Source organism: Hyposmocoma kahamanoa, unplaced genomic scaffold (assembly GCF_003589595.1).
Source record: "Hyposmocoma kahamanoa isolate Upper Pololo Valley unplaced genomic scaffold, ASM358959v1 109, whole genome shotgun sequence".
Lineage (NCBI taxonomy): Eukaryota > Metazoa > Arthropoda > Insecta > Lepidoptera > Cosmopterigidae > Hyposmocoma > Hyposmocoma kahamanoa.
The window spans coordinates 435151-447548 of NW_020653361.1; the positions used below are offsets into that span (position 1 = coordinate 435151).

A 12398-nucleotide genomic window follows, 5' to 3' on the forward strand; every position below is an offset into this window, starting at 1 on the left:
CGAAATTACAAAGATAAAAGATAAAATCCGTATAACTTCTATGATTACGCTAGAATTACTGTGGAAATATTTTACTATATTGTAGCAAATATCTAGCCTGAATTGGAAATACACTTTAATTATGAACGAATAGTCTATACTATATTCTTCTTTATGTATTGATTAATGAGCCATCTATTTTTTTTTATGTAAAGAAGGAGGCAAACGTGCTCGTTTGCCGAGCCTCTTGATGGGAGGTGGTCATCGTTGCCCATGGACATTTGCAACTTCAAATGAGCTACCAATGCGTTGTCAGCCTTTGAGAGTCCAGTCAACACGCTTTTTGAAGAACCTCATGTATCATGCGCAAAGTAAATACCTACTTCAAGGGCAAGATCATTCCACATCTTGCAGATTAGAGGAAGGAACGAACGAGATACCCGCGTGGTCTTACAATGTCATTCATCTAATTTATGGGGATGGACTCTACTACTTTGGCGAGAGGCGTGATGCGCGTCGAGAACAGTATTTGCAAATTTATTATACGCATTTTGATCAAGTCGCTGTCGTCCAGTTCCTGGCTTAAAAAAAGTGATAAATAAACAATACGAAAATTCAAATACTAAATTCAAAATAAACAAGTTAAATAAATATAATCGACAAAAAACTCTACTTATAAAAGTTTAATCAATTTGAGATACCTCACTTTTCGACATGGCTTCGTTTCGTCTCCATTGTCTTCGACACCGAAATATTGCAGCCGCTACGCCGGAACTCAAAACGACGATAATCGACACGCCCGCAAACACCACGCCCAGAATCACCCACACGTCGCTAGATGAAGTATCTTAAAACATTAAAAAGCGTCTGTCATCGAGATCTTTAGGTTTTCGCGATTGTTACATATAGGAAATTAAACTATTTTTTTCGGATATTAGTCTTGTAATGTAATCATTACTGCGTTCCGGTTTTGAATGATAAGGGTGCTGGTGAAACTACAGGCACATGGGACTTGCCAACTTATGTCTTAGCGTGACAGTCGCAGTGTCAGTGTTTCTCAGATCTTTGCGATTTAAAGCTCTGAGTGGCACTGGACCTGATATGGACAAGCGTGTATGCACACGACTTGTTCGTCCCGTCACTTGATATTATAAAAAAAATTGTTAAGTGTTACTTATTTGACAGTAATTATGAGCCCCCGTTGTCCAGTTTGTGGCCTAACTGTGGTTACTAATTACTAACAACTGCGCATAGATACTATCGTCACCACTTATATCACTGTTAAGTTATTGACTCTAAACTAACCTGTAACATTAAGTCTGACCCGACACAATTCTTTATATCTGGAATTTTCGTCGTATATCGTATTGTGTCTGTGTTGATCATACGCGTGTGGATCTACACCTAAAAAGCAATCGAATTCTCCAAGAGCTGATTCTATTGGCTGAAAGTAATAAAAACAATGAATAAAATATTCAGTGATGATGTGTGTGGGTGGCGATTAGCGGGCTTTACACATGTAAGTAATTTGTCATAGACGTGCTGGGTAGGGATGCCTACAGATCTGACGAAGGCGCTGCGAACTGCGGCTGCGGCTGTGGATGCGTGCAATTAAATACATGTTTATACATGTTTTCGCAAACAGCCAGATCTGTACGCACCCTAAATTATAGTTCTGTGTACCGTTAGGCTTAATCTATATTGCCGCGAATGGCATTGAAGCTAAAGAAATTATACACATTAGATACGAGTCAAAAGACAGATCGCGATTCATACTAATAGTACACCGGGTGTGTTCATTTGACACATTTATTTGTTAAATGAATACTTACAATAGCGGCAGCAGCGTAATTTGGACGTTGTGTGTGTAACATATAAGTCATATTTGTTTCAAAAACTTTGCTGTCATTTGTGGTATTTTTGTCAACTCTTTTGCACCTGAAATAGAGTACGAGTACCACATTTTAAAATAATTACGTGATAACCCCACGCTCCGAATTAATTTTTGTTTCTGTACTAATACGGTTCATTTTGCTTGGATCGAGTTGGGCAATTTCAGAATTTATTTTTTTTACAAACGATATTAAAGCCGTTTGAAAAAATTACGTCTTAAATGTAAAGTACCTATTGTATACCTATTGTATGGTTTTCTTATAAAATTTAGAGGTAATTTTGTAGGAATTGTGTTTTCACACTAGACTATGGACACAATTTTTTTTCCATCCTCTAAGGTGTAATACAAATATCCTTTATTGTCACAATGACACTTTTTGACATAAATAACGTGTTAAGCCAAAACATAAACAAACAATAAACGGTACGCCAAACATGTCAGAGGGCAAAAGGAGGTGTCTCAGCTTGTGCTGCCTGGAACCGTTGTTGTCGCAGACAGCGCTGGTTTTGAGCCACCTCCTTGTCCTTAAGATCTTAGGCGGGCTTAAGAGCAATGAGGGCCTAAAAACAATTATGAAATTTTAATAACCATTATTCTATATTATTTAATAATTCAATATACATATAATATGTGAAGATAAACTAATTTGAAAAAAAATCAATAGGTTACTCTGATCAATACTGTGTAAATCAGTGTATACTCTCAATTTCAATATATATTTTTTTCAAATTCACTACTTGCACTGTTATGCGGATCAACCAAAGTCATTTGAGGTCGTATCTAAGCGCTGAACAGGCGGGAGTTGCCCTACTCGTGTTATTACACTATGGTTTTTGTTCATAGTCCACCTACTACACTCTCCGCACCGCTGGAAATACCACCTTGAAAATAAACTAATAAAACTTACCAAAACTGATAGCCAGTTACTCGAATTGTAGGATTTAATACCTTTACTGTCAAGGTGACGTTATCTTTGACTGTTAAATACTGATTTGGTTTCAAACATTCGCGGCCATTTTTCAATTCAAAGAGCAGCGCGTTTTCATCTGCTTCCTCTCCTGAATATTAAATTTATATTAGAAACTGTTTTTAACCGGCCGTAGCGAGTAATTAGAAATGAAATGTGTTGCATTAAATTGTTGTTATACAAGAATCAAAAGTCGTTAGTTATAATTATTAATACAAAGATCGGACACAGAAAAATACCTTCGACTCAATTGGACTTGAACCTGCGTGGTTGCTGTACCGTAGCGTCGTTCTGCCAACTTAGCTACAGTCAAAATTCTTTGTTCAAAATTGAAATTTGTTTCAATGTTCTAAAGCGTTAAAGAGAACAGAGTTCCTATGTTATTCTTATACACACAGAACAATAAATGCAGTAGAAGTGAGTCGAGTCAATTATCTCGTGCAACTCGAAAATTGAATGCAACTCGAAGTTGTGATCGTTCAGCTATTAACCGTTAGATGGCAGCACATTGATTGAAATTTCAAAATAAAATCAATACGTCGTAACTTACAGTAATGGATATTGAACAAGGTATTATTTTAAAGGGTATTTAATACGGTAGTTTAAAATGTACTCACAGTTCAGAATTTGTTATATCTTTTTAATTAATTGTTTTGTTAAATCATTATCAAGTTTCTAATTATGAATGAGTTTTGGCTTTAAAGGCACTTCCACTGTTCTTTTCCTTCCGTTCCGGGATGCAACAAGCAGGTGCAACCAATTTCGGATGGTAACAGTAATGACAATTAAAAATTTTAATGGAAAAGAGATTTGGGTGACTGTTGAGTAGCGACTACTTATTTTGATTTTGTTCAAATGTCTGAAACACGTACTTCTTCTCACTTAGCACTTTTTTGTTATCAACGTACGCTGAATAAAGATAATCGTTTCAAAAACATCATAATGACTTACCAACAACATAAATTGATCCAATGCACATTATTTTTGAATAAAAAGCTTTTTCATAATAATGTGAATAATTTTTATTTGTCTGAGAGTAAATAATTAAACACCACGGCAATTAAATGATTAGGGCCATTTCTTGTCCAGTTCAGTTGAGTTATACATTGCGTAAGAATAATGTATTACATTATCTGTTATCGTAATAGGCACCTCTAATAACAACTTACCATCAATGTGAACAGATCCCGTGCATGTTATTTTTGAATAGTAAGCGTTTTCATAATAATATAAATTATTTTTATTTATCAGAGCCAGAGCGTCTTTCCATGTCAGCATGGTGCAATTCCATTCCGTGTGATTTCCACCGATATCAATGGTATCCTGTACAGATTCATTAAAGAAACGAATCAAAAGAACTGGGTAATTTTCAGGTTAGTTTTCTCTATCTAATTTCGGTGGCAATTTTTATTATTTATATATTCGAGTATATCATCAAGAAATATTAAATAATATTTCAGGATACTACTCGAATATTAAATAATAGTTTATGATAATATTCTATTGTCTTCTAGAGTAAATTTAAATATTAAATATTTCCACCAAAATTAGATACAGAAAAGTAATCTGATGATGTGAATCGATAGAATATTTTGTGTAGATCTTGGTAAACCATTAAGCTAGGAAATATTGTGAGTTCGTGATATTATTGTCGTGGCGAAAGATGCGCACTTTGTTAATGCTGGATTTAACTCGGGTTAAAAACAAATTAACGCCCGAAATTGAGGACAAAAAAAACTATTTACGGCTGAATATTTGTTGTAAATCGAGTTTTCTTCAAATTTAATGATATTATTACAAAATGTTTATTGCTTCCTGGTCTAGACGATTCGATTTGCCTTTCTATTGAATCGATTCGCTTGAAAATCGCAATGAAAGAAATCGATACGAAAAATGTTAAATAATAGTCGTAAGTAATAATCGATACGAAAAATGTTAGGTAATACTTAGATAGACACTTATCGATATTCAAAAAAATCGAACTGTAATGTGCATCCTTAGTATAGTGAGAATTCACAGGATTGAATGGTGGGTATTGTGTGAAGTTGCCTCTTTGTAGTGTAAAAAAAGATTTTTCACCTCACTAGCTTAGAAAGGCTTTCTTTCTCATTAGAAATATGCGCGCAAAAGCGTCTTTCACTAGCGTGGAAAAGGTTATTGAAATTCGAACTTGACGATGGACTGTGGTGCACTTAACTTTTTCTTTCGAGGAAAAAAAAACATAATGACGCACGTACAACTACGCGATTTGTCGTACATTATTTAGTTATGAAATACAAATCCGTTGGTATGTTCTATTCTTATTATTGTTGACATTAAATTGACAATTGTTTATTAAAGCTGATTTGTTATAGTTCAACTGTTTTTGTTTCATCTACCAAGTTCCACACTATAGTGAGGTGAAATGTGGGGTGTGTAAAAAAATAGAATCCATAGTGTCTCGCTACGCTCAGGAATATATTTTTTTCAATCTTAGAGTCTAATTAAATTTGTAATAAGTTTGGAATTTGTACTAAATTCCGTATTCGCTTCGAATTACGCTTACATCTGAACAGGCCTTAAGATAGCGAAACGGGCGGCGGCGTCATGTGTAGTAAAATATGTATCAGATACTCACTATAAAAGCTATGGCTTCATTTGGATTTTCGTATTCAGAAAAATTTGCTTTTGTTAAAAATACGTTAGGGTTTCCACCTTCTTCATGCTCAATATTTTGGCACCTGAAACAAATGTAAGTCTGAGTTTTGGTAAATTTTGGGGAATAAGTAACGATATTATTTCGTTTTGTTCCGGTAACTCGAGTAAAGAAAATCACCTGCCATGATACCAATGTAATAAATCTAGTTACGTGTAGGGCTGGAAATGGATATCCAAGCATTATGTACGAAATCGTATAGATTAGACCAAACTATAGGTATGATGTTGCTTATTTTTGTCTAGTTTGAAGCCCTACATTTCGATACCACCAATGAACGCTACGTCAACTTTATTTTTCGTCGTTTTATGTTATTTTTGTAAACAGCCATATTTATTATTTCACTCATATTATGCTCTCCGTATTTAATGAAAATAAAGAAACAAAAACAAAATTGGAAAAACAAAAAACGAATTTTGTGAAAAAAAAAGAAACGAAAATAAAATAAAAACAACACAGGTCCAAAATTCGAGTTGGCGTAGTGTTAATTGGAGGTATTGTTTCGTACTTTTACACATTTGGAGAAATTCTTTAGTTTGAGCGCTTGATTTTCTGCCTTGTATTAGATGTAATAGTTGAGGGAAATTTTGCATGCCAAAGAAAAAAACTTCAAATGAGACTCGTGAAGATTGGTGTATTACTCGCATAACCCAAATTCGCTCCTGAGGTAAACCGATGCCACCGGTGCTTAGCATTGACAGGTAGGCACGCGTGTGGGCTGATACAAGTTTATTACATTCATTCGGCTGCACTCATATCAGTATAGTATTAAGTTAGGTATCTGTTATATTAAAACTTGTTTTTTAAATGTTTGCTACACTGTTTTTTGTTTTCATTTACATTACTTTTTTACGTGTTTTTTATAATGTGACGTTGCAATAAACGGTTTCTACTCTAAAACTTACCAAAAATGATCTATTACATCGTAATGCCCTGAAACTTTGATCATTAACGGTCCCTCCTTGACGGTGATGTTCGTACTGATGTCACATACATAGCCGCTCTCATTGGTTTTTATTTCGTACAGAATCGCATTTGTCAGATTTGGTCTATTGACCGCTGTAAAGATTCGACAACGTTAGTTCCGTGGTTTAGTTGGCATAGCGTCTGAGACGGTTTGCTAGGTGACGTCGGTACGAATTTGGCTGGATCGAAGGAATTCTTTCTAAGTATGCGATCCTTGTATTAATAATTAAAAAAGGCTTTGTAAGTTAATATACAACAAGGCGAATCGCTCTAATACACTAAGTTCATTACATTTAGGAGTAGAAGGTGAACGCCGTTCCGTATATGTCGCCGAACATTTGTCACCTGCTACAAAGAAGCTACATACTGAGACGAGAAAGTTTGCAAAAGCTAACGCATACAAATACGTTTGGGTAAAATATGAACGTGTTTACATGAGGAAAGACGATAATGAGTCTGTTATACATGTTAAGAACAGTTCTGATTTAAACAAATTTATGTAATTCAATGTAATATATATTTTTTTTGTAAATTGATTAAGCATCTATTTGGCTATTTACACTATATGCTATAATGTTATTATTTTATCAAAATGTAAACAGAATTAGATAAAAAACAACTGAATTATATCCAAATATACTAAACTGTAATTACGACTGTAAATAATTATCTGTAACTTGAATCACAGTGTTTTTGATGGAGAACTTTTAGATTCACGCTACATTGTATATCGAAGGGATCGTGAATCTTGTCTTATAAGTAAATCAGGTGGTGTTTTAATTGCTGTAAAAGATGAATATAATGTTGTTCGCCGGCGGGAATGGGAGAGCGAGATTGAGGACTTGTGGATAACTATTATACCTGAAAAACCTACAGATTCTGTTATAAATATATGTGTCTGCTACTTACCACCACATTTACCAACAAATCAACTCACAATATTCTACGATAGCTTACACAAAACTATTAACAATATGACTACAAATAGTACTAACATAATATTAGGTGATTTCAACGTTTCCAATCTGGTATGGTCCACTGCTAGTCCTGGTGATAAAAACAACTTTCGTTTCAATTGCCCGTCTGACCTAAAATCCAGACTACTGTGTCAGTGCTTATATATATACAATATGTTTCAAGTAAACCCTATCGTAAACTATCAAGGACGTACACTAGATCTTGTACTGTCATCTACACCTCTTACTTTAGTTACAGAAAGCAAACCTTTGTCGCATCAGGAGCGATATCACCCACTACTAGATATAATAGTTTGTAACAACACTAATTACAAGAAAATGAAACCTAAACCCAATTTGCGATTTAATTTTAACAACGGTGACTACAACGCAATACGCACGGAACTAGGAAAAATTTACTGGGCAAACATACTATCGAGTAATGATGTCGACTCGGTGGTTGACATCTTTAACTCTGTGGTTAATGAGATTATTTTCCAAAAAATCCCCCTTAAAAAGTGCAATAGTATCCTTGCATCTTCTCTAAAAAAAAGCCTCGCTGAAACGGATAAGTATCACAGAAAATATAAAAAGCACGAAAATCCACGCGATTATGATACTTTTTCAATGTTGAGGACTAGATGTAAGGGTCTTATGAAAAAATGCTATAGAGCCTATTTGTTTGTTACGGAAGATGCGATAACCAAAAACACTAAGGTCTTTTGGAGCTTTATAAATAAGAAAAAAGCGAAGCAAGGTATTCCAAGTATCATGATACTGGGCAATGTTACAGCATCAGACGGTCCAGGAATCTGTGACCTGCTATCACAATATTTTGGTTCAGTATTTGATGATTCTCCTCACGTGGTGCCTACTGATGCACAACAAATGTGTGAAGGTGTGCTATCGAACATAACATTGACATTATATGACGTCATGCGGAAGCTGAAGGAGCTGGACGCCGGAAAAGGGCGGGACCACTCTATATACCATCCAAATTCTTTAAAGAATGTGCCTCTTAACTCTCTGTCCCCTTACACATAATTTTTAACTTGTCGTTAAGCGCAGGTACGTTTCCATCGACTTGGAAATTGGCACATGTGTTCCCTGTACACAAATCTGGAGATCCACCGATATGTGACAATTACAGACCCATTAGTATTTATATCATATGTAGCCAAGGTTTTTGAGTCTATCGTGTACGATCATATCTTCGCTCACGTAAAGTTATCTTTATCCGAACTGTAACATGGTGTTATTAAGGGTAAATCCACTGTGTCAAACTTACTCGAATACAAAAATTATCTGTGCTCAGCTTTTGCAATGCGTGGACAAGTGGACTCGATATATACTGATTTCCGGAAGGCTTTTGATAAAGTAAATCATGCTTTGCTGTGTGAAAGGCTTTCATGGTACGGTATCCATGGAAACCTATTACGTTGGGTACAATCCTATCTTATGAATCGTAGTCAATTAGTTGTTGTAAAGGGTTTTAAGTCGGTTCCCAAGCCAATCAAATCTGGCACACTCCAAGGTTCTCACCTAGGACCATTGTTTTTCAATATTTTCATTAATGACCTGATCCATAGGCTGAAATGCCCATATCCACTATACGCTGACGACCTTAAGGTGTTCACAACCGTTAAAGACATCGATGACTGCATTGCACTGCAGAGTGATGCCATTTCAATATCAGACTGGTGCAAACAAAATTATATGCACCTTCACGTTGACAAATGCTTTGTGATGAGCTTCACTAACAAACATCAAAAAAAATATTCTTTAACTATGCAATCGGCGGCAAAACACTTAAACGCAAATCTGTAGCAAGCGACCTGGGCATATACTTTGATGAAAAACTCACCTTTAGAGATCATTATGATTACATCGTATCCAAGTCATATAAAACCTTAGGTTTAATCGTAAGAGCTACAAAAAAACTTTAGAAGACCCTCCACTTTTATCAACCTCTTCAACAGTCTCATAAGAAGTTTACTTGAATACGGCTGCGTTATATGGTCCCCTTATTATGAAATGCACTCCAACCGCATAGAACAAGTACAGAACAAGGCTCTTAAAATTGTTGCATTCGCTTTCGGGTCTGGGTCGCATTCTTGCGACTTACCAAAAGAGGTTGACCAAGTTCAAAATTTGTTCACTATGGACCCGACGTAAAATACAGGATATTGTAGTCTTACATAGGCTCATACACGGTAGCCTTGTTTCTCCTGGTCTGCTATCTCACATTAACTTTAACATTAAACCAAATCTTCGTCGTCCTAAAACCTTTGTGTTAAATGTTTATCGTAATAATACATCCTTTATAACCCCGTGACTAGAATGTGCCGAAACTACAATGATTTACTAATATCAGAATCTGGAGATCACATTGATGTTCTCGACAACAATCTTTGTCGAAATCGTACCAATCTCCTCAAATATTTCAACTCGTCTTCTCATTAGTACTGCCAAATGATTATCTATGTTAGGCTTTAGTTGCATTAGTTTTATGTTGTAATCCCACTTTTCCACTTTTTCTCACTTATTCCTTTTTTTGTTTTTTTTTTGTAATCCTTACGCAAATATGTTTACACTTTGCATAATAACGCTGTATGTACAAGTATTAGGTCTACATTCTAGATTAAGACCATAAATTGTATCTCAACATGTTCCACTGAATGTAAACTGTTTTGTACATCCAATAAAATAAAATAAAAATGAAATAATCTTTTCTAACATTACGAAGTTTTAGGTACCGGATAAATAGTCCCAAATATACTTTTTCTACTTCTGTGATTTAATCTGTCAGTTATAATTTTTTTTTCCATTTATTTATAAGGTACCAATAAAGTCCATCATAAATACCTTACAATCTAGCCAAATACAAGACTAATAAGTAATTTACATTTCACTTAATCTAATACATACACAAATTATACTAAGAATTCACCCACTGGCAATTTTCTTATCATCTATTAAGGCGAAGACACTTTTATCATGTAATCTTTTTGTTTAGTAACACTGGCACTAATTAATTTAATCTTACATTAACAGTACACTGGTTCATATGGTTTTGTCCGTTTTAATCGTCTTATGATATTTGTGTGGTCAAGGAGTCAATGGTCTCGACGTTCACATGATGGTGAAGCCTGCGTTGGTGGGCTTCGGCGTCTTTCTGTACTATCTTGTCTACGAATACCATTTCCAAGTCTCGATGGAGGTCTTCGTTTCGTAAATACCAAGGGGCATTCACAATATTCCTAAGTACTTTATTCTGGAAACGTTGAATAACATCCATGTTGGTCTCTGCGGTGCAGCTCCAGAGCTGTATACCATAGGTCCAAACTGGCATTATTAGGTCCTGTTTATACAATAATAGTTTATTGCTTACAGATAGTGTTTATTGTCTGCCAAGCAATCAGTACATATTTCTGTAGCGAATGTCCAGTTCTTCTCTTTTTTTCTTAGCTTCAATTTTCTACAGTTCAGAGAAGACTTCCTCTTGTCGCTCTCTAAAGAACCTGTTAGCAATGTAAGACTCTAATATTTTCGCGAGCTGTTTCGGCAGTCTAGACTTAAGTTTGTAAATAAGTCCTTTATGCCAAAAGCTTAGGTTACATCCAAAAATATAGTAGAGCAAGCTTTTTTGTTTTCTAGAGTATGTTCAATTACATTGGTGGAGTTATAATTCATAAACCATATCTATTTTCATAAAAATTTATTAGACAGGTACCAAAACCTATATAGGTTCAACGGAGAAATCAACTTGAATAATCTTCCTTACGTAATCTACTGTCTCAATAAATATCGCAGCGAAAATAAAAGAAATCGTTGGACAAAGTGTAGCTTTTGTGATTGTTTAATTTGTATTTTCCAATATCCTGATTTTGGTGCAGACTTTCAATTTTGGTGGTCCAACAAAATTTCATTTTCATATATTTTAAAAAGTACTTGACATTTTGAGGAGCCGTTTATATGTATGTTTCTTTTTTTTATATTATTTGTTAGTGTAATATCAAACCATAATTTGTACTTAAAACTCAAAATTAAAAATCATCACCAAAATTAGATAAAAGTCGTACCTGTTGAAAATGACTGCAATAAGCTATTCGGTTCATATAGAAATTTCACAATGATACTGGTAGATATAGCGTCGGGGTATATAGTTTTGCAATGAATCGTCCAGTTGTAATTAGGGTGTATTACGCTATCCAATGGAACATCACCATCTTTACTAAATGCAGCCACTAAACCTGAAATTTTGTTTCATTAGTACGGGTTGTCCTATAAGGGAGACACGATATTTACTACCCGGAATACCGATACCGATTCTGCGTAGTAAGGCCGTTACTTGAGTCGATGTGGTAGCGGTGCGGTATCGGTACACTCGGTACACGTAGTACCGAAAGCTTACCGAGCGTCTATATCTCAATGTGAGCTTCCTAATTGGCGCAGTCTGGGTACGAGCAGAAAGCTCGTGCAGCCGATGTTCGACATTTACCGCATTAAACATGATGGCGGACAGAAACATGCATGTTGATTTGGTACTGGAAATCGTATAGTATCCAGTATTGTACAATTATAGACAAGCAGAGTATTCAGAGTTAAAAATAACACACTAAAATGTTTTTATCATTGAAGAATGTCATTGTTTCGCGACGTCACAAGCGGTATGCTTCTTAATTTTATACCGAGAATATACCGACACGTGTGTAGATGAAGGCGTTACGTTATTGTTCGAGAATACTGATGTCACGCCGCTACCGCACCGACAAATCAGAATACGGCCTAAGTATGGTGACCTACTACGCGGAATCGACTAGAGCCGGGAAAAGTAAATATTAGGGGTTAAAGTATGAAATTGCCGTTTTATTGCAATAGGTTCTTTGAATTGTCATAGAATCTTCATGGTTTGAGGTTTTCGAATGAAACTTTTTTCAA

The 12398-nt window shown here is 35.2% G+C and overlaps 2 protein-coding genes and 1 long non-coding RNA gene across 3 annotated transcripts in view; all 3 read right to left on the bottom strand.

The window, feature by feature from the left end:
• Positions 1-662: 662 nt before the first annotated feature.
• On the bottom strand, positions 663-3819 carry LOC113238820. The gene is made up of 5 exons (XM_026475667.1): positions 3792-3819; positions 2781-2931; positions 1812-1917; positions 1285-1423; positions 663-826 (listed from the first exon to the last, which is right to left on the bottom strand). Exons 1-5 carry the CDS (start codon positions 3817-3819, stop codon positions 663-665), a joined length of 588 nt encoding a protein of 195 aa, XP_026331452.1.
• Positions 3820-5465: 1646 nt separating this feature from the next.
• On the bottom strand, positions 5466-11657 carry LOC113238931. Its single transcript, XR_003311146.1, has 3 exons — positions 11540-11657; positions 6441-6594; positions 5466-5560 (listed from the first exon to the last, which is right to left on the bottom strand). It is a non-coding gene; the product is annotated as an uncharacterized LOC113238931 (long non-coding RNA).
• Positions 11658-11726: 69 nt separating this feature from the next.
• Positions 11727-12398, bottom strand: part of LOC113238829 — a 24976-nt gene continuing 24304 nt past the window's right edge. The window contains exon 6 of the mRNA XM_026475677.1: positions 11727-11741. Coding sequence (XP_026331462.1) covers positions 11727-11741 — 15 coding nt within the window. The remainder of the gene's footprint in view (positions 11742-12398) is intronic.